Source organism: Haplochromis burtoni, unplaced genomic scaffold, assembly GCF_018398535.1.
Source record: "Haplochromis burtoni strain Fernald_Lab_line unplaced genomic scaffold, NCSU_Asbu1 Contig_7, whole genome shotgun sequence".
Lineage (NCBI taxonomy): Eukaryota > Metazoa > Chordata > Actinopteri > Cichliformes > Cichlidae > Haplochromis > Haplochromis burtoni.
In genome coordinates, this window is record NW_024582368.1 from 38,929 (window position 1) to 61,428 (window position 22,500).

Consider the following 22,500-nt stretch of genomic DNA (forward strand, 5'->3'; position numbering starts at 1 on the left):
AATCATAAAAATGCATATAAAGTAAGATTCATGAAATATTTGACCTCACACATTCATCCCAAGAAAATGATGACAGCATCTATAAATGTTCCTTTTATGAGTAAATAATTTCCATTTAGTATTTGTAAACCTTCACAGGGTATATTTTAAAAAAAATGGTGCATTTTTTATTGGTTATGTACTTTTTTAGAATTATTCAACAAAACCGGTAAATATACCATAAACTTATAAAAACAGAAATACATGTTTTATATTTTTCTCAAGATATATTAATGAGTTTGGACAATACATGTTAAATGCCTATGAAATCACAGGATTGTATAATTAAAAATACTATATGATTTAATACCATTTTTAAAAAAAAAATTTAAATAAATTTTGTAACACTAAAATGATCATAATGTATTTGGAATTGCTTAGTTTTTTTTTTAATACAAAAATGTCTGTAAGAAGTGAAGGGTTTAACTCCGGAAGATTTCACATTTTAGTTTTAAAAAGAAACTAGGCGTGAAGGACGGGCACTAAGCTTAATAGCAGTTTGCTTTCAAGTCAGCAACGATACAGAAAGGAAACAGACTTTATATGGAGAGGTCACTGTGGATTATGGGATGCTTACAAACTGACAGTTTTTACCTTTTGAAAGAGAAGGTGAAGATCTTTTTCAAAAAGCTAGGGAACAATTCATCAGAGGAAAATGGATTGAAATGGATTGAAAATGAAAACGGGAGTGGGTCACAATCAGCCAGGGTTTCTCGTTTTCACACCTTGGCTCATGTGACTAGGTAGAGGATCATCAGGGGGTCCTTTGTCCCTCTTTGGGGGGTAACTCCCACTGGGTTTAAATCTGGGACTTCTCCACCATTTGACCTTAGAACTGAAGAAGCTTCTCGGATGAGAGGTGAAACCTCTTCAAGCAACTTACAGAAGTTCAGACGCTTTTCTTTCCAACTCCTTAGACCAGCGGTCTCCAACCTTTTTTGCGCCACGGACCGGTTTATGCCCGACAATATTTTCATGGACCGGCCTTTAAGGTGTCGCGGATAAATACAACAAAATAAAACTAGTACCAGTACCGAAAAAAAGAAAATATATTCATAACACACAAAAACCGAGTAAACGATAAAAACGATAACAAAATAACGCTGAAAACCGATAAAAACCCTGAAAACTATACATTTCACACCTGAGCCTCAACTCTCGCGGCCCGGTACCAAACGACTCACAGGCCGGTACCGGTCCGAGGCCCGGGGTTTGGGGACCGCTGCCTTAGACTACGATGACCTCCATGACTGAGAACCTTCACAGACACCATCAGGACCTACACAAAAATGAGGCACATTGCTAATCTGTACGCTGTGTAGCAGTTTGCAAGTATGAAGAATTACAGTGCTTTAAAGGTTTTGTTTACCGTTACCACTAACATTTTCTGTGACTTTGCAGGGACCTTTGTAGAACTACGTAGAAGTACAAAGTTACTGTAGTCCTGATTGTAGAACTTTGAAGTTTTTCTCTCAGTGTTTGCTCAATGTGCTCATTCAGTGTTCTTCATTCTGTAAAGTTCTTGTGTCCCTCTTTCAAACTATTGTTTCTCATTCCCTGTTTTGTTTTGTTTTTATTTTGCTAGTCATTTTTCTCCTGTCTCTTACATTTAGTTTTTCTTTCTTTTTAAGTTTTGCTTTGTTCCCCAGCTATGTCCATTTCCCTTAATTCTTATGTGTGGATTTTATAACCTATTTCCTTTGTTCTTTGTCAGGTCACAATAATGTAAACACAGACCTCTCTCCTGTTGGGGTTCTGCAGGTAACCCAGACCCTCAACTGGCTGGTGAGGATGACCTCAGAGCTGGAGACCAATATTGTAGCTGTGGAGAGAGTGAACGAATACACTCAGCTTAAGAACGAGGCATGTAGAAATACTTTGTAAGCAAGACATTATTTATCCATTCATCCATTCTCTTCAGTCTATCCTTATCTGGGTCACGGGGGTGCTGGAGCCTATCCCAGCTACCCTAGCGTGAGGGTGATACACCCTGGATGTGTCGCCAATCTGAAACAGGGATAACACAAAAGACAGACATCCATTCATACTGATATTCATACCTGTGGGAAATTTAGAATCTCCAATTGACCATACCCCAGTAACTGCATATCTTTGGACTGTAGGAGAAAGCCAGAGTACCCAGAGAGAACCCACACAGATATGGGGAGAGCATCCAAACTCCACAAAGAAAGGTCCCAGCCAGATGCTTGAGTCTTACTCAGGACTTTCTTGCAGTGAGGCAACAGTGTTAACGACCATGCTGCCATATGACATTATTTATACTTTGGTTAAATCAAAATCTACTGTTTTCTTAAATAGGACATGAATTTTAAGATTTCCGCAGGCTGTGAGTTTATTGTAACTGTAACAGTTCAACAGGAATCTAATACGCTTGTGTGCGACATCAACTGCAATATTTGCTCACTGTACAGTGATAATACTTTTATTCCCAGCTGCTGTTTCTCCACTGTTTCTTAACATATTACTGATAACGATTCAGATAATTGTCAAACAAACAGGATTTTGATGCAACAATTTAATTTTATGTTTCACTGACTTTTGATTTCACATGTTTGAACTCCACCTGTTATATTTGAGTTGGGTTGTTTATTCATAATGGCACCAGAGCTCCAATGATTAGCAGATCCCATCATGCTGTTCATACTGAATTTAATCTGATTTAGAATATAACATTGCACATGTACACTTGGCCTTGATTGTTAATCTTGGTTGCATATTTTCATTTGAGCTATTTAATTTTTTACTAAGTGTGACGTCTTTTTAAGTTTTCTTTTTTCCTTTATTTTAGTGGTGTAATGCGTGCATGTCTGCATGTATGGCGTCTGTATAATTTTGTTTCTTATTTATCTTGGTTTGAATATTAATGCACAACATATAAAAGAGCTCCCTTAGCTCAATTTGATAGCTTTTGTATTATATTACACATGCGTTCTGCTTCTTTTTCTGTTGTTACAGGCTGACTGGGTAACTGACACTCGACCTCCACAGATGTGGCCAGAGGCAGGAAGAGTGCATTTTGAGAACTACAAAGTCCGTTACAGACCTGAATTGGATTTAGTGCTGCATGGAATCACTTGTGACATCAACAGCACTGAGAAGGTGTGTGTGTGTGAGCGTGAGAGGGAGAGTCTCCATATATGTATAAAGTTCCTGTAAAAGTTATAGGTTTTACTGTATCTGATATCATATTCACCAAAGATACAAAAGCATGCACTGCTAAAAAAGAAAAAGAAAAAAATTGGATGGACATTAATTAAATCATTGGGAAGTTTTTTTCTCCCTCATTGAAAAATCCATAATATATAAAATTGTACCACTATTTAATTTAAAAGGTTAACTATTAACAACATGTGCAAGCTTTCTGCTGGCTGAGATTGGCCAACTGTATCTAAAATGTAGCTTCCAGATACAGACATGCACATCATTTTTTTATTTGAGTTTAGAAAAGCTATTATGTTGAAATTTGTCATTTAGACTTTGTGCTGTTGACATTCTATTGTTTGGGGTTTTTTTTAATGTTTTATAGACCAATCTATTAATCAATTACTCAAGAAAGATGCCACAGATCAATCTGTGTTGACAGTAATTACATATAATTAAACTGTAAAATAATGTCAACTATCAGTTTTTCTTTTAATTTATACATTATGTGTATTACTGTATATTATAATCAGCTGTGATATGTAAACATGTAACTAGTCTATGGGCAGTTGTTCCCAAACATTTTTTGCTAGGCCGGAATATTCAGCATTGCTATCAATACATCCATCCATCCATCTTCTTGTGCTTATCCAGGACCGATTCGCGGGGCCAGCAGCCTAAGCAGAGAAGCCCAGACCTCCCTCTACCTAGTCACCTCCTCTAGCTTATCCAGGGGAACACCAAGGCATTTCCAGGCCAGCCAAGAGATATAATGTCTCCATGGTTTCCTGGGTCTTTGCTTTCTTGCTGAGGACCATGGCCTCAGATTTGGAGGTGCTGATTTTCATTCCCACCGCTTCACACTCGGCTGCAAACCGTTCCAGTGCGAGCTGGAGGCCATTACCCGATGAAGCCAACAGAACCACATCATCTGCAAAAAGCAGAGATGAGATTCTGAGACCACCCAAGTGAAAGCCTTCCGTCACTTGGTTGCGCCTAGAAATTCTATCCATAAAAATTATGAACAGAAGAGCAGCCCTGGCAGAGCCCATCACCAAGCAAAAACAAGCTTGACATTGCCGGCAATGCGGACCAAACTCTTGCAACGGTTGTATAAAGATTGAATGGCCCGTAGCAATGGGCCAAGGATCTCATACTCCTGGAGCACAGGACACTCCAAGGGACATGGTTGAATGCCTTCTCCGCGTCCACAAAACACATGTAGACTGGTTGGGCAAACTCCCACGCACACTCAAGTATCCTTGAGAGGGTAAAGAGCTGGTCCAGTGTTCGACAACCAGGACGAAAACCGCATGGTTCCTCCTGTTTCCGAGGTTCGACTAACAGATAGACCCTTCTTTCCAGCACCCTGGCATAGACTTTCCCGGGGAGGCTGAGGAGTGTGATCCCCCATAACTGAAATAAACCCTCCGGTCCCCCTTCTTAAAAATGGGAACCATCTATCAATCCAGAGGTACCACCCCTGATGTCCACGCAACATTGTATATGTGTGTCAACCAGGACAGCCCTACAATATCTAGAGCCTTCAGGAACTCAGGGCATACCTCATCCACCCCAGGGGCTCTGCCACCAAGAAGTTGTTTAACTGACTCAGTGACCTCGTCCCAGTGATTGGCAGGTCATCCCCTTTGTCCCCAGATGAGATATACCAGTGGGATTAAGGAGGTCCTTGAAGTTTTCCTTCCACCGCCCGACAATTTTCTAAGTCGAAGTCAGCAGCGCTCCAACCGCAGTATACATAGTGCAGCTAGAGCACCTTTTTCCCCCTCCTGATTTGCCTGCCAGTTTGCCAGAATCTCTTCAAGGCGGTACGAAAGTCTTTTGCTATGGTCTCTCTGCACTCCTTCCGTACACGAGTTTTTGCTTCAGCCACTGCCCGAGCTGCATTCTGCTTGGTCTGTCGGTACCTATCAGCTGCCCCTTAAGTCCCACAGGCATCAACCACCCTGTGGCCACAGCTCATTGCAGCAGCTTCGGCAATGGAGGTGCTGAACATGGTCCCTTCAGACACAATGTCCTGAAGCTCTGCTGGAGGTGTGCGTTGAAGATCTCGCAGACTGGGGCCTCTTCTAGGCATTCCCAGCACACCCTAAGTGTACATTTAGCTGCACCAGGCCTGTCCAGCATCCTTCTCTGCCACCTGATCCAACTCACCATCAGATGGTGATCAGCTGACAGCTCAGCCCCTCTCTTTATCTGAGTGTCCAGAACATATGGCCACAGGTCTGGTGATACAATTACAAAATCAATCATCAACCTGTCGCCTAGAGAATCCTGCACAGAGAATCCTGGTGCTACATGCACATGTTAGAACATGGTGATTGTTATGGCCAAACTGTGGTTTGCACAGAAGTCCAACAACAAAACACCGCTCGGGTTCAGATCCAGGAGGCTGTTCCTCCCAGTCACGCCCCTCCAGGTCTCCCTGTTGTTCCCCATGTGTGCACTGAAGTCTCCCAATAGGACAACAGAGTCCCCAATGGATTAGAGTAAGCTCAAACACTGACAACGTTGAAATATTGGTGTCAAAGTAAAACTGAGTAAAGACTGTCTGCATTGCAATAACATATTTCACTGAATTACTACAAATAGCAGTGATGACTATAAGCACTGTAAAATATCTGCTACCTCTGAAAAATGTTGCTTCTTTCTGTAACATTACTGAAATGTCTAAGATCTTTTACAAACTAAGTACAGACTGAGTATATTTGCTTATTATTGCATTATTTATTGCTATACTGTTAAATACAATTTATATCCAGAAAGAAAAATGTGTAGATTTTTTTTTCCAAATATGTGCCAGCTGTTATTTTGATCTTATGTGTTTTCTCTCACTGCATTCAGATCGGTATTGTCGGTCGCACAGGAGCTGGGAAATCAAGTCTTACCAACTGCCTGTTTAGAATTATTGAAGCTGCTGAAGGTCGCATCCTCATTGACGATGTAGATATCGCTACAATAGGCCTGCATGACCTGAGAAACAGACTCACAATTATACCACAGGTATACACATAAATATAAACAATAACCTTGTCAAAGAATTTGATATTTCTAAAAGTACACTGATATTTGTAATCCCGTGTGCACAGGATCCCGTTTTGTTCTCGGGGTCACTGAGGATGAACCTGGATCCATTTGACAAGTTCAGCGATGAGGAGATTTGGAGAGTGCTGGAGCTCTCTCATCTAAAGAGCTATGTATCAGCGCTGCAGGAAGGATTACAGCATAAAGTGGCAGAGGGAGGAGAAAACCTCAGGTGGGTAATAAAATTAACAATACGGCCTCTGGGTACAAGTTATATATAAGTATAAGTTTTGTACAGTTCGTTATTCTAAACCTTATGTGATGTTCTGCAAAACTTACATAAACCCTAATTTTATTTGAACACATGAGTGTCATTTGTGGTTTACTTTTTTCTTTTGCGCTACAAAAACCCTCTTAAGATATTAAGACTTTAATACAATACAGTGTTGGGCAGAGGCAGCTGCTGTGTCTGGCTCGAGCTCTCCTGAGAAAGTCACGTATCCTAATTCTGGATGAAGCCACGGCAGCTGTTGACCTGGAGACAGACAACCTGATTCAGAACACCATCCGCAAAGAGTTCTCAGACTGCACAGTCCTTACCATCGCCCACCGCCTGCACAGTATCATGGACAGCTCTAGGTGAGTTATACCTTTTCCCTTAACATTTTTGGATGATGTGCCCTACCTTATTTTATTTCTGTCAGGGTCAAATTTCTTTCTTTTCCAACCCTTCCTTCTCATGCACATAATTTATGTGCATGACAAGGAATCAACCACAATTAATTTGCTTTTTACACATTGTAATTTCTCAAAATTTGACTGAATCTATTTCTAGCAACAGAAAATGAGAAATATTGTGCACTAAATAAACCCGTTATGTAGTACCAATGACTGTATGAATGATATGATCAAACATACATAATATGCCAGAGTGGTATTTGACAAAATAATCTAAACTTAAGGTTCACTGACTCCTTTTTCTTGACTTGGACATTATCTTACCCAGAACTTGTATATTTTGCCTTAGAGGGGCCAGATGAAGAGTGATTCAGAGATCCTCTATGAGAGCTAACAGGGAACGTTCTGGCTGTTGTTTGTGCTTATGCAACAAATGATAGTTCAGAGTACCCAGCACCCTTCCCATCTGGTGACTACATCATGCTACTAAGACGCTTTAATGCTCATGTAGGCTGATCGGACGCCAAGTGATGTTCTGTTATTAGACTTCTGTGCAAATCACACGTTGTCCATAACTGTTATAACCTCAGGACAAAAATGCTCGGAAACTCAAGTGCCAGTTTTAGGACGTTTACTGACCACTTTTGGAAACAACCACAGCTAGTCGCACACATACAGGAAACTGTCCCACACCTAACATTCCGGCAGGGAGAACCCTGAAAAACCTCTGAAGGTTCCGGGATGCAACGCCCCCAAACATACATTAACAACAACACTGTCTATAACACTTCCCCCCCCTTAAGCAAAAACCCACAACATAGCAATTATGCATAAGTACGAAAAGAGAGGGAGAATTCAACACCACATTATTTTAACAATTCAGTCTATCAGGGGGCTTGTGCTGCCTCTTTGACCTTCTCAGTCCTGCTGCTGGGTTCTCCAGGCTAGGAGCCTGCTGAGCTCCTGTGGCCGGGTTCGGCTCAGGTGACTTAGATTGCTCCACCAGCCCTTCTGGTGATACTGAAGAACCAATCCCGATCTCAGGGGCTGCTGACACGACTTCCCCTTCGGGTGAACCACTCTGAGGCCCCACAATGTCCACAGCCCTGTCTCCACCATGTGCGTGCGAACCACTCTGAGCCCTCTTCTCAGCTCCATCCGTGCGGGCTCTCACATGATCCTTGTGCCTGCGAACTTGTCTGCCATCCAACAACTCCACCACAAAAGATACTGGCCCTGAACTGTGGTGAATGACGCCAGGCAGCCACCGTGAGCCACCCGTAAAGTTTTTGATATACACACAGTCTCCCTGCCTGAAAACACAGCCTCTGGCATGTAGATCATGTCTCACCTTCTGCCCACCTTGCGACTGGGCGACTCTGGCTCCCACATCTGGGCGAAGAAGGTCCAGATGAGATCTGGGCTTCCTCCCCATCAGCAACTCCGCTGGGGACAAGCTTGTGGTTGTATGAGGCGTGATGCGATACTGAAACAGGAAACGGCAGAGCCTCTTTTCTATGGAAAGACCTGGCATTTTTTTTAGACCGTCTTTCAGCGTCTCCACGGCGCGCTCCGCTAAGCCATTGGAGGCAGGGTGGTAGGGTGCTGTGCGGATATGTCGGATCCCATTTCTCTCCATAAATTCTTATAACCTCAGGATAAAAATGCTCGGAAACTCAAGTGCCAGTTTTAGGACGTTTACTGACCACTTTTAGAAACAACCACAGCTAGTCGCACACATACAGGAAACTGTCCCACACCTAACATTCCGGCAGGGAGAACCCTGAAAAACCTCTGAAGGTTCCGGGATGCAACGCCCCCAAACATACATTAACAACACACTGTCTATAACAATAACGAACACCAGATTTGAACAAAGTATGTCCATAAGTGCACATGGAACCAGGAAACCCTAGGTCCCAAGTTGGTGATCAATTTCTTAAGCATATCATCAGATCTGCAGCTATATTCTGAACACCTGGGTGAAGAGAAGAGCTGCGCTGTCAGCTTACCTGGATCAAGTAAAGGAGCATAATGCTGGACAATCCTGACGTTGGAGGCTCCGGTCTGCAAGCTTTCCACTCCTGGCAGAGCTTTGACAGCACTCCGAGGGAGGCTTAAGACAATGAGTCTGAATGAACCATGTTCTGCACCTGCATTTTTGAGGCTCTTGCATGGAGCTGTGGTTTTAGGGGGGTTGATGCATGTTGTGGTGGTAATCCCCAAAGCAGATGGTAGAGACCAGAGGTGAAGAGAGTTGTCAAGCTTAAGAAGGAATCCTATTGGGCCTGGTTAGCTTGTGGGACTTCTGAGCTAACTGATAGATGCTGGCAGGTCAAGCAAAACATAGTTAGCTGAAGCAAAAACTCAAAAACCCTCAGAGAATTCAGGAGGGTAATGCCCTACTCATACGGTGTATAGTGTGAGTGTGATGCTGCTGACTTCAACTGAGGATATATTTGGATAGTAGAAAGAATACTTTGTCAACCTCTGTAACCCCTTACATGCAGTCTGAAGATGAGGGGGATGACTTGTTCATCACTAGGGATGAGGTCACTGAGGTAGTTAAACAATTCAGGATCGATAGACTGAATGAGTTCTTTAAGGCCCCAGATGTTGTAGCGCTGACTTGGTTTACACACCTCTCCAAGGTTACGTGGAGCTCTGGGGCAGTGCCTCTAGACTGGTAGAATCGGGTGGTGTTTCCCAACTTTAGGAAGGGGGACTAGTATGTGTACTCCAGCTAAAGGGAGGTCACAGTCCTCAGCCTCACCAGGAAGGTCTATTCCAGCGTACTGGGGGGCGACCGTGGCTCAAGGGATTGGGAAGCTCGTCTGTAACCGGAAGGTTGCCGGTTCGGTCCTCCTGCTCTCTCTGTCCTGGTCGTTGTGTCCTTGGGCAAGACACTTAAACCTACCCTACAGTCTGCCCCAGGGCAGCTGTGGCTACAACTGCAGCTTACCTCCATCAGTGTGTGAATGAATAGTGGAATTGTAAAGCGCTTTGGGTGCCTAGAAAAGCGCTATATGAATGCAATCCATTATCATTATTACTGGAAACGAGAGTTCATACTTCTCTTGGATCTTTGGATTCAGGATAAGCAATGTGGTTTTTGTCCTGTTTGGGGAACAGTGGACCAGATCTTTATTCTGTAGTCCTGCCAGTTTACAGCGAAGTGTGAAGTGGTGTGAATGTACCACTCCAAGTCTGTGGCCATAGGCCTCAGGCAGAAAAGAGTGTTTAGCCTGAGCCAGAATAAAAAGTATACGTTACTCTGGGTGTTGTTCACAAGTGAAGTGAGAAACTGACAGATGGATTGGGGGTGATGCTGCAGTGATGTAGATGCTACTTAGGTCTGTAGTAGTAAAAAGAGAGCTGAGCTTTAAAGTAAACCTAGCGATTTAGCAGTCAGTCTATGTCCCCAACCTCACCTATTTTCATGAGTCTTAAGCTTTCTCTTAAGGGTGGCTGGGCTCTCTCTTTAAGATAGGATGAAAAGTGCAGTCATTGGAGAGGGGCTCCGAGTACTGCTGCTACTCCTCCACATTAAAAGGAGGGAGGCCCCAAAGTAGATCCAGCACATGCTGGAGAGATCATGTCTCTCAGCTGGCCTGGGAATGCTTTGGTGTTCCCCAGATAAGTTGGAGGAGGTGGCTGGGGAACACCAAAGCATTCCCTTATGCTAGACAGTATGGACATTACTCATTGGATTACTATTAAAGTCTGTGCTTCTTCCCAACAGGGTAATGGTGCTTGATGCTGGAAAAATAGTGGAATTTGATTCGCCGAACAACATGCTTGAAAAAGAAGGTCATTTCTACGCCATGGCAAAGGATGCTGGGATAACACTAGAAAGCAGCACACATTTATAACTTTGTACTTGTTTTATATATGATTTAGCTCCAACAGTTTCAGGTTTCAGGTTCCATAAAATGTACTAATTGTGTTGTGAGATTGTTTTTTGTTTTTTTTTTAATTAGGATAGCTGTTGGAAAAAAAAACACACAAAAAAATGAAAGATACAAAACAAAAGTGTAATGTCTAGTGTAAGGTGTGATTACAGGAGGTTGAGGGTCACATGAGAACTCGTCTGGGCTTCTTTTGCAGTTGTTGTAGCATATGTTGGGTAACACTCTATACAGTGGTGGGAAACTGATTTTCCCAAGGGACCAAATAAGAAACAGGCTCTGATGAGGAGGGCTGTTGTGAAGGGAGGCAGACTCAGTTTCTCATGTGTCTGCTTGGGGAATTAATTGGCCACCATTGCTCTATCCTGTATTGGTTGCAAACTCCATTCTACAATTTTTTTGATTTTTACTTTGAAATTCCTTTAATTTCATGCCAACATCAACTGTCATTCTGTTATGTTTTGCTTATTAACATAATAATAGTGCTATTTCCACATGCTGAGTGCACGAAGAGTGATGTTGGTGACAACCAGATAATATTTTCAATTTTTTCTATTACAGTGTAAGATCCAAAAGCAGATATGACCTACTGCTGTAATTAAGTGATACGAGACAATATATTGAGGAGAAGAGCAAAGAGAATGAAAAGAGTTGTTTGCACAAGACAACAAAGCAGGGGAATTGGAATACATGTGTCTCTAAAGTATGAAGAACTATACTTGATGTATATTTATTCATCCATTTATCTGCCTTTAGTTATTTTTTTGTTTTGTTGCACTTTATTCTAATTAATGGGGGTTTTTCAGCATGCAGAATAGGATAGCACTTAAAAAAATGTGGAAAGACTGCTCCAGGTGAGGCTCGAACTCACAACCTCGGCATTGCTCTACAATGTACTGTCATATAAGTACCACACGCTAACCGATTGCGCCACTGGAGCACATGAATCATTTTCCATATTGAATTAAAAACATACTTTTTGTACACTGATTGTTTTGTGGCTATTCTACATATACTATTTTTACATGAAGCAGCTGTTTTTAGCCACTGCTAAATTTCTACTAGTCAGTCTTGTGACCATCTGGGAGTGTGTTTGTGTGTGTCATAAGAGAGGGAGATGAAGGAAGCGAGAAAGAGGGTAAGTGAGCAAGAGGCAGAGAGAAAGAATAAGACTCACTGAGGGAAGGAGAGACCAAAGACTTGTTTTTTTGCTTGTGAAGCCTGCTGCCAGTCTTCATCCTGCATCTTTTCCCTAGAAGGTGAGTCTGTACTACTCATCAAATAGCCTTTACCTTTAAATAGAGACTTTCAGTTGCATATTATAGCCTTAAAATAGTCATTAGTTTGGTTTTAAATTATATATTAGCTTATTGGTCATGTTACGGGTTTGTAAAGAGCATGTAGGTCAGCTTCATATTGAACTGAAAGACATGTTTGACATAATTACAGTATACTTTAAAGGTTTCTAATTGGTATATTTTTAGAATATTGACCTTTACAGCATATTTTCTCTGCAAGTACTTAGTTAAAGTGTTTTCTCAACATTACTGATTCAATTTATCCATTTATGAATGCCTTACAATATCCTAATGTTAAGCTTCTTTTTATCTCCAGTGTGTTTTACAAAGATTTTGTAGGTGACAGTAGATTTCAATATGAATTTTTTAAAAGGAAATTAAATTATTATTATTATTATTATTTTACAAGTGAAAGGAAGCTATTAAGCTGGCTTATCCAATTATATGCACACAATCTCTCCCTGTCTTCTTATTATTTAGCAAACACACAAATTGGTTATTTAAGCTGAAGAAAAAAGAAAAAAACTGATTTCTCCTGCTGTTTTAGCCACTCCACCACCCCCATCATCTGTGGCTTCAGGGGATTTATTTTTGCATCACTTCCCAATTTTATGTCTAACATTTTGCAGAGAATGATGAGTGAGAAACTATACAAAACTATAATTGCATGGTTTGCTGCAATAACTCAATCATCAGCGATTGAAAATAGTTCTAAAACATAATTAAATGTAAAAAATTGTGTGTCCCAGCTGCAGATTTATTCCTTCCTTTCTTTAAGCAAAATCAGTAGACATTTTTAGAGAGACAAGTACAAAAATGCCTTTTATTTGTTTATTTGACATTATGGAAATAATAAATATTCCAGGATTTGTATAAAAAAAAGGCTCATTGAAAAAAAATGACATAACCTGAATACAAATAACCCTTTCTAATGACTGTTCAGTGACTGTTGATCATCTGTACTCAGAGTTGATTAAGTTTAAAATTTTGTTTATAAATCAATGGAAAGTAAAGCATGTATCCAGCAGCATAATAAATAAAATACGCAGAGAAAGAACAAGGTACTGAATACGTTTACTGTTGCCATCTCTATTTTTGTATCATGTAAAGAAGAGTTAATAAACTAATTTTCCTTCCCTTGTCTTTTTAAAAGAGTTCTCGAGTGCCGTGCCTTGTGTCAGCGTGTTTGATTTCTCTGGTCTCTGCTGTCCCCTTTGCACTGGTCTATGACCAGGCACGCGCTTGCATCCTGGACTACACAGCTACCACTCAAGAAGATGCCTTCCAAGTTTCTACCATGTGTGAGATGACAGAGCCAGATCCTGCGCATATCTACAAAGGCGCCTTACTTCTGAGAGCCGGGTTCTTCTTTCTGGTGAGACGAGTACCATTTAACAGGTTATGTTTTTGTGTCAACGTAAAACAAAGGGACCTAACAGGCCTCTCCAACAACAGGTCCCACTAGTGTCCATCCTTACTCTTTATATGCTCATCCTGCACTACCTGAGGAAGAATAGCCAACAAAGGACAAACATGGGTCTTATGCCACAGGATCCAGAAGGAAGGTGAACAATCAAGTGTCACCAGAATGGGAAACTGCTTGTAAATGAAAAGAGAGCTCTAAAACTAATGGGTGAGCGATAAAAAAAAGTTTAAAATCCTATTACTGCTTTGAAGGACACATACCAGGTCAATCTATAAAGCAGTGGCTTCAGTAATGGCAGAAGAGTACAGGACACTGCTCTTCTTTATCTAATCAATGAGACAATCATAAACAGCCTTGCTGTCCTGCAATTACTCCAGTTTATATGCAAATGAATTACATTAGTGTACTATTAAAAATCATTTCAGAATGTTGAATTATCAACACTCTCTCTGTTCTGCTTTTCAGGTGCAGCTGTGGTGGCTTTTTTTGTTTGCAACTTTCCTGATATCGCCTCATCACTTATGCAGGTTTACGTGGTTGTGTGGTCCGACACGGTCCTTTCCATTTAAACAATCTTGAAATCGTATTTGTCCCTCCCACTGTGGTATATCAACGGTGCTTTGGACCCCCTGTTGTTCTGTATTTCCTCCCACACATTTCGCAGGGCATGCTGGAGAACCCTGGGTAAGCTCAGACCTCACTGCTACTGGACCTATGGGCTCACGTCTCAGTTGAGACAGAGGTCTGCAGAAGAAGCAAACGTGACAGCCAGAGAGAGGATTGATGGTAAATTCTGCGAAGACAAATGTGAAAAGAAATTTCAATATAGTGGCTAAAAATCAGATAAGAGGAGTGGACGTAATGGGGATAAACATGAAAGCCTCTTTTCAGTATGAGCTGCACTGATTAGCGCTCTGAATTCTGTGCTATACTCTTTCATGCTATTGTATCACTGCCTCCTTTCATTTCTTTCTCTTGCTCAAGGTTTTCTGAGTCTTTTTGTAAATATTGTAAAATGATTGACTCTTTCTACAGTACGTGTGGAATTCACATTTTTAGAGTCCTTTTTTGTGTAGCTACAGAAGAAAATGATTTTACAGCAACTGGTGTAAAGCTCACGTTGTGGTGTGCAGTCTTACATTTGTATATAAATTTAGAACACCGCATTTGCAAATGATTACCAAAAAAAGATATTTATGAGTCTGCTGTTAAAGAAGTTTAAAATATATGTTGAATAAGATTAATATTGAAGTTTGTTACAGGTGTGACATATTCATTTTTCAACATGGAGAAGATTCATGTGCTTGTATGCATAGCTGATGCTGCACTTGACTTTAACTGTTTTTTTTATTTTATTTTATTTTTTTAAGAAAAGGTAACTCCCTAAATGAGTCATACATGTGTTGCTTTCTGGCAGCGCTGATTACACATGATTATGTGTTTTCTTCTCAGAAAACTGTTTAAAACTGGCTTGACTATTCCTACATTTTTAAAATAAGTCAATTTGTCTGTAAATTTCACAACACGCAGGATATTTTCAAACTATATTTCAGACCTTTGAGACCCTTGTTGTATGTTTAATGCTTTATAAATATATGTTTTTGTCAAATATTTTTATGTTTTATTCTTTGGAGCACACGAGTCAAGTTTGTGTTGCCAAGACAACCAAACACCAGGAGACCTGACTTGACTGAAACCTCACCGATCAGCATTCTATAAATATAGACTCACTGAAGTATAACCTGTGGATGTATTGTGTTCCTGGACAAAGCATGATGTTGATTTATATGACATTTTAGTGCACAAGGCTTCCGTTTAGTCATGATACACTTTTTCATTGGAAATTGGCTGCTTTTTCACTCATTTTCAGTTTAGCCCTTGTACCTGACCATTTTTAGAGGAATTTTTTTTTGTTTGTTAAACCACTTAGCATAAAAACACACAATTACTTTTCAGTCTTTTATTCATTTTTGCATACACACTCCTATACACATGTATTAGAAGAACAAAATGCCACATATAATGGGCAAAAAAGCAGAGAAAGGGTAAGGTATAGAAATTATTTTTCAGTAGTCTTTTTAATTAAGCTAAATTAATAGGATGAAGGAGGCTGTTCCAGAGTTTAGGTGCCAAAACCTCAACGTCTGGTGTTAAAATAACTGGATATCCTGATCAGATGATTGGAGAGACCGGCTGAAGTTATAAGGTCTCATTGGCTCTACTATATACGCAGGAGCCTGTACACCTAAGGGTTTCAATAATAATAAATTTACTGATCAAATAGTTAAGAAGTGTCCAAAACTATGCTCTAATAGGATTTTTTTTTAAAGTTTCTATTTATGCTTTTACAAAATTTGCAAAACGATGTCCAAATAAATACAGTGTACTTGTCCTTCAATGCCAAACCTGTAACCAACATACTTTGATTTGGTGTATGTATTTTAGATGTATCAAAATTTTATACTATTTTTCAGATTTAGTAACTGTATAGTCTTTGATCCACGTTAACCTTACAAACATCTGGTAACTCTAACAACAGATGCACAGAAACATAACATCAAATCGCCTCTGTCAGTGCAGTGGCTGTGGCTACAGTGTAGCTTGCCATCACCAGTGTGTGAATGTGTGTGTGAATGGGTGGATGACTGGATGTGTAAAGCGCTTTGGGGTCCTTAGGGACTAGTAAAAAAGTGCTATACAAATACAGGCCATTTACCATTTACCAAATGAACATCAGAAGGGGGAAAGCCACATGTACCCAGATGATTAAGGGGCACTTCTTTACAGCTCAAGGCACACTTGCAAAAGGCATTAGGTGCATCACAGACTAAAACACTAAACATGAACACTTCCCCAGCAACCCATCTCTGTCTGAGGATCTTGATTCCATAGCACTCTAACCCTGACAATAATCCTGGATAGGCACTGACAGATTGTGAACATAAACAGACCTCGCACTGACTGTCATGAAGTGTCCCACGTAAAGAACTCCACTGATGTCACTGTGGACCTCTACCAGTATGATGCCATCTCATCACTGGTTCATACAGCCCTGAAACACCTGGAAAATAAGGAGTTTTATTTATATGTGCTTTTACTGGATTTCACTGCCTTTGACACAACCCACAGACTGCAGTGCAAAAACTCTCAACACTAGGTGTGAGTTCCTCCCTCTGCAAACAGGTTCTGGATTTATTAGCCAACAGGACACAATTCAAAAATGTATATTTTCAGGAACAGAAAATGATAACTGTTTCCTAATCATGATGTTGCAGTCTATTGTATCATAGCTTGCTGGGGTTTTTTTTTTTTTTTTGGAGAATATACACAGATATACACACGTCACCGACGTGACGTGTGTATATCTCGGCCAATCACAAGTCAATGGGCGGGACTAAATATGAACCAGCGGAGGATTCAAAATGAAGATGGCGGCTGAAAATGGTTCCCCAAACAATCACAAACTCGAAAGAAAGTAAGGACTTTTTGATTAAGTTGACAAAGATGAACAAGTTACAGTCCTGCTGAGTAAACTATGCGTCCATCAGAGGATTAGTACTAATAAAACAAAACTCTGTTTTTACTACTTTGCATTGGGACTTGTGTTTTTTCCCTGTTAGCAATAGCCAGTGGAGCTAAGTTAACCTAGCAACAGTTTATACTAACATAAGCTAATGTTAATTCGATAATTCACGCAGTCTTACTTTTAAGGCTTTATTCTCGGGCCAGCTCGAAGTTTTATCATTTCAAGTGGACATTAATCTATGGCGTATGTGTTTCCTTTAACAGGGAGACAAAATGCAATGTGTTTATCAGTCAGGAAAAGCCGAACCAGCCTGTCATCTTTAACCCGGACTTCTTCGTGGAGCGGCTGAGACATGAACATCCGCAGGCTTTCACGGAGCTGGTACTTAGCAACATCACTCGAATGATAGATCTGCCTGGGGACGAGTTTGCCCAGCTTACTGGAGACTCGGAGCCTAGAGTCCCCTCATCCAGCGGCTTTCTACGCTCCTTTAACTTCCTGAAACGGAAAGGTTAGGCCATAAGAGTCTTCGTTATGCACACATGTTAACCGCCTTTGAAACGGTATTTTGAATAAATAAATATAATTTATGTAATGCTTATATTCTTTTGTTATTGATTTCCTGAGGGAGAAAGCAGAGTTGTGTGGAGTTTCTCAGTCATGTAATTTTATTTCTAAGGCTGAAATAATTTAGTAGTTAAGCAATCAGTACATAATTTACCATAAGCAAATATGATAAGATTGCTTGTTCCTGCTTATGGGGAGTTTAGGGGGGCATGAAAAAGAAGGCAGCATCTAACCCTCACAAATGAAAAGCAAGAGTAATCCAGTGTTTATTTTGGTTAAGCAAATCATCTCTCATCTAATTATTCATCAGGTGATGAACAATAAGGACTGAAGACTAAAGCGCTTTAGATTTTCATCAAGTCATCTTGTAGTTATAATTTGCCTCTCACATCTTTCTATTTTGACTAGAATAGGTCCATTTGTACACAAAAAGCCTACAATCAGCCTTGATGTGTCATTTGATTTCTTGCAGACAAAGGAGTCGTTTTTGGTGCACCATTAACTGAAGAAGGAATCGCACAGATCTATCAGCTCATCGAGTACCTGAATAAAAGTGAGTATTGATTCACATGCTCATATAACGTGACATTAAATGAACCATATTATCCAGAGTGTTTTGTGATATTGCCCCTTTGCATATGTCACCTCCAGAGGCAAAGAAATTCTTAACAATATTATTTTTTGAAACACGATTAAAATAACTGGATTATACTAAATCGTATATGTCAAGCATAACACTTTTTACTTGCTCTGTAACTTAGTTTAAGCATTGAATTGCCATGAGGTCATGGTTTATTTCTAGAAAGCAATGATGTCATTCACTGAAAGTGGACACTGGATGAAAATGTTTGAATCAATAATTTATCTGAAAGCACTTTGCTCTTGCTGACTCCCTCCTTCCATTTACTTCTCTCCATCACTCACCTTACTGCTGTGTCTTTGGCTCTCTGTGTCTCCTTCACTGTGTGTCTGCCTACCTAAACACCCTCCACCCTCCCCCTTTCTGGCTGTCTCTCTCAATCTTTCTCTCCCACCCCTCAGACCTTCATGTGGAGGGGCTGTTTCGTGTGCCAGGCCACAGCTTAAGGCAGGCAGCCCTGAGGGAGATGCTGAACACTGGGGCAGAGATAGATCTAGAGACAGGCGATTTCCACCCCAATGATGCCGCAACATTGCTCAAGGCCTACTTGGGAGAGCTTCCAGAGCCTCTGTTGACACACAGACACTATCATGCTCATCTGAAGATTGGAGGTGCTGGTTGGCTCGTGCACAGATCTTTGTCATTCAGATTAATCCACGGTCAGGAAAAATATTGCTTACCTGTGCTTTGTAATATTTTTTGTCACTTGTTTTTAGAGTTGACTCGCTTTGATGATCAAGGGGATAAGACAAATGTGCCAGATAAGGAACGCCAGATCGAGGCGTTTCAGCTCCTGTTTATGCTTCTCCCATCTGCCAACCGGAGCTTGTTGAAGCTGCTGTTTGATTTACTGCACAGCACAGCTCGCAATCAGCACTCCAACAAGATGTCTGCTATCAATTTAGCCAAGATGTTTGCTCCACACATCATCTGGCCCAAAAATGTAAAGACCTTAGGTTCATTTTGTTCTGTCTTCCGAAACACTGTTTGCAGTCAAATGAACCATGACAAATAATAATAATAATACTACTAGCTTTTTGTGTTTCTTTGTGACCTCTTCTTCTTCTTTTAATTTTGCAGGTAATGGCAAGTGATCTTCAGGGAGACATAGAAAAACTCAATAATGGCATAGCATTCCTTATTAGACACTCACAAAAACTGTTCAAGGTAAGCTCCCCAGGCATTGATCACTTATTGCATCAGTGTTGTTTAACTTATAAAAAAAATAAACAAAATGTTTGTTTTGTTTTGTTTTTTGCTTTTTTTGACAATAGAAAAATCAAAATGTAACATTATTTCCTTTTAAAGCAAAACCCAGGCAGGTCTTATCAATTAAACGTTATTAGGTGTCATATAAACAGGCACCTAGATGGTATCTCACAACCATATGCCATGTATTATAACAATATGTCTTCTCTTTACTTAATGAAAGTTTCATAATAAGGGCCTTTGTCGCCAGGGTTACAAGTACAAACAAACGTGATAGAGAGCAAGAACACAGAAATTATATATATATAAAAGTAAAATTATAATCATTTAAATGTCCTGCAATCAGCCGCCATAAGGCTCTTTACCTGCACACATTGTATTTGACAAATTCCTGTCAATATAAAGTTTTGAGTTCAAGCAGGTTTAGAGGAAGAAAGAAGTAGGTGGCTGATGGCGCCCTTTTAACTCAGTGTCTGAAGTGTAGGATTTTAAAGGTATTTGGACAGAGAATCATCATCAAACTTAATATTTCTGAAATTTCCAGGCCATCTTAAATCTCACCTGCTGCGATGTGTCTCAGATTGGAATTAAGATCAGGTTTTTTAATTAGTCTATTGAGAATATTTCATTTATGGGTATTTTTTTTTATTACAGCTGGGACTTTTTTGGTCTTTAACTAATATGTTCACCTATAGCCTACATACTTGACTAACATTAAGTTTTTTCCCCATCAAACAAATGGTTTTCCTGTGTTTTTCCATGTTACTGATGCATTTGTTGCTTTCAAGTTTTGTGTGCAGATTATATTCCCCTTTGGATTTGCCCAAGTTTTGATTTTATATGCTGTTAATTATTTTATGTCTAACAAATACTTTATTCAATACTAATTTGATTAAACTACTGAAATGAAACCACAGGCCACTTTAATCAGATCCCTTTATGTAGTATGAATTATTTATTTCAGTTTCAAAGTAGAACATAGTTAGCCTTAACGCACTGTGCTTTATGTCTGAATAGCTTCCACATTAGTATATTTAGTTGTTTCCAGAGGCTTTAATGTTCGTCTGTTTTCATTGAAGGCGCCTGCGTATATCAAAGAATATGCCCGCTTGTACTTCACAGGATCAAAAGCTCTTCAGTCAAATGTAAGTATTTTTGTTTTCTATTTCTAACAGAGTTTGTCTTAGTAGGGAAAAAAGGCAGCGTTAGTACTGCATTGCACTTAGCAAATTACCAAATCCAGTCACTTCAGTGTTTGGTTCATTTTAGACACTTGGATGTCTAACTCCAGAACCTGGAAAGGCTGGTGTCTTCAAGGCGTTTAATAGAATAATTTTCAAACGAGCCGGAAATAAAACTTAAATACTGGTTCAGTAGTCAGATTTTAAAGCTGTTTGTAAACTCTCACTTAGAGCAACAAGTAAATCTTTGCAGTTATCTCTCAAAAACTGTTTGATTGGTTTTGTTCTATGAAAACAGATTTTTGAATGTTATTTGGTTTGTTTTGACATTTTTTAGGATGACTTGACTCTCTGTTCTGGGGCCAAAGAGGGCCCTATGACTGCAGTGACAGTGGCCTCCCCTTCTCCCTCCATAACAACAGTCACATCTGATACTCAGAATTACACTGAATCAGCCCTCAGAGAGCTTTACCAGCAAGTCAGCAGCATGCCAGAGTCTGCCAAAAAGAAAAAACTCATCAGACAGGTACTCAGTGTGATGCTGCTGTGATAAGAAAGACATGCATACAAGGTGCTTGGAGAACCAACACGTAAGGTGGTGTATTTTTCCGTGTAGATCGAGAAACAGACACCCTCAGCAGAGTCTCGGGCACCATTCAGCAGGAGGCACTGGCGTTCACGCTCTTGGGGTGGAATAATAAAGGTTTGTTGACAGTATTTGTGTGTCTGCATTACCCATCATGTGATTTCTTGCCAACCTCTTATAGACACAAAGCTTTTCATATATATTTGCCTGTGATCCTATTAATCAGTGTTTTGATTATTCCAAAATCTGTTGATCTTGTGTAATAGTTTTTTCTTATTTTTCTAACAGAAGAAAGTGTTTGGAAGCCAAATGTTAGCTGAGAAAGAAAATGGCAGACCACAGACTCATCTACCCAGCTGCTCTGCTGATGGACAGGTAAAAGAAGGAACCAGCTGTGCACAAACAAACACGTATATTTTAAAATAAGTCTGAGAAGGAGAACCTGCACCTTATTTAACATAAGTTTTGCTGCTGTAAAATATTAGCTAACTGGTGCTGCAGAGTGAAAAAAGTCTTTAGCACTTTTTTTCTTCTGCCTCCAACTGAGTGACTGCTGCTTTGGATACTAGTGATCAGACAGGAAATAAACTCGGTGCAAGTGATAATCTTTAAAAAACTGCCCCTAATAAACCCCTCATAGTAGTGATTACAATGTAGAGGGAAACAGCTAAGAAGTAATTCTTTTATTTTAACCATGACCAACTAAAATGTCACACTGAAATTATTGGCCACAGTTTGCTTTTAAAACTGTCATCGGCTACAGCTGGAGAGCAGTTTTCCTCATTACTGTGTTGAACTTTTCTGGCATTTCAGCCATCAGTCTGCGGTTCACCACAGGCGGTGCTTAGATTGTTAATGATGCCTGTGCTCAGCTGAAAGGACTGAACATTACCTAATCATCTCTCTCTTTCTCCCTCTTTCCTCCACCAGGATTAATCGTGTGTGAAAGGATGTGCGCCTCTCAACTTGGGAACCATCAGTCTGACTTTTATGTAAAAGTAATTAAATGATCATCTCGAGTTCTCTGTAAACAGAAGGTGTATTATAAGGTTTTCTTTACAAACCATGTTTAGATTATCTTTTTTTGTCTCCATTTTTTGTCACAAAGTTTTAGACTTTAAGTTTAATAATCTCGACCTTTTTTATCGAGCTCTCTTTTTTTTTCTCAGTTCAGCAGAAATAATTGGAGTGAGAGCGCTGATATGTTCTTTTTTTTCTCACTTCACCTCTTTTCA

General features: G+C 40.1%; 2 protein-coding genes, 1 long non-coding RNA gene and 1 other non-coding gene across 4 annotated transcripts in view; 2 read left to right on the top strand and 2 right to left on the bottom strand.

Annotated features, from left to right (window-relative positions):
• The first annotated feature begins 1,781 nt into the window (after positions 1-1,781).
• LOC102304912 (ATP-binding cassette sub-family C member 2) lies at positions 1,782-11,816 on the top strand. Its single transcript, XM_005914242.3, has 6 exons — positions 1,782-1,902; positions 3,016-3,159; positions 6,067-6,225; positions 6,312-6,478; positions 6,691-6,885; positions 10,667-11,816. The coding sequence occupies exons 1-6, from the start codon at positions 1,831-1,833 to the stop codon at positions 10,794-10,796; spliced, it is 867 nt and encodes a 288-aa protein (XP_005914304.2). The 5' UTR covers positions 1,782-1,830; the 3' UTR covers positions 10,797-11,816.
• Positions 11,679-11,772, bottom strand: trnai-uau. The gene is made up of 2 exons: positions 11,735-11,772; positions 11,679-11,714 (listed from the first exon to the last, which is right to left on the bottom strand). It is a non-coding gene; the product is annotated as a tRNA-Ile (tRNA).
• Positions 11,817-14,271: 2,455 nt separating the features above from the next.
• On the bottom strand, positions 14,272-17,362 carry LOC121815156. Its single transcript, XR_006054829.1, has 3 exons — positions 17,261-17,362; positions 16,508-16,617; positions 14,272-14,349 (listed from the first exon to the last, which is right to left on the bottom strand). It is a non-coding gene; the product is annotated as an uncharacterized LOC121815156 (long non-coding RNA).
• LOC102313095 (rho GTPase-activating protein 19) overlaps positions 16,943-22,500 on the top strand; it is a 6,507-nt gene continuing 949 nt past the window's right edge. The window contains exons 1-11 of the mRNA XM_005913880.1: positions 16,943-17,031; positions 17,346-17,593; positions 18,122-18,202; positions 18,691-18,900; positions 19,006-19,232; positions 19,370-19,456; positions 20,578-20,643; positions 21,017-21,205; positions 21,296-21,382; positions 21,554-21,640; positions 22,196-22,500. The exon at positions 22,196-22,500 is cut by the window's right edge and continues 949 nt beyond it. Coding sequence (XP_005913942.1) covers positions 16,979-17,031; positions 17,346-17,593; positions 18,122-18,202; positions 18,691-18,900; positions 19,006-19,232; positions 19,370-19,456; positions 20,578-20,643; positions 21,017-21,205; positions 21,296-21,382; positions 21,554-21,640; positions 22,196-22,201 — 1,341 coding nt within the window. The 5' untranslated portion in view covers positions 16,943-16,978 and the 3' untranslated portion in view covers positions 22,202-22,500. The remainder of the gene's footprint in view (positions 17,032-17,345; positions 17,594-18,121; positions 18,203-18,690; positions 18,901-19,005; positions 19,233-19,369; positions 19,457-20,577; positions 20,644-21,016; positions 21,206-21,295; positions 21,383-21,553; positions 21,641-22,195) is intronic.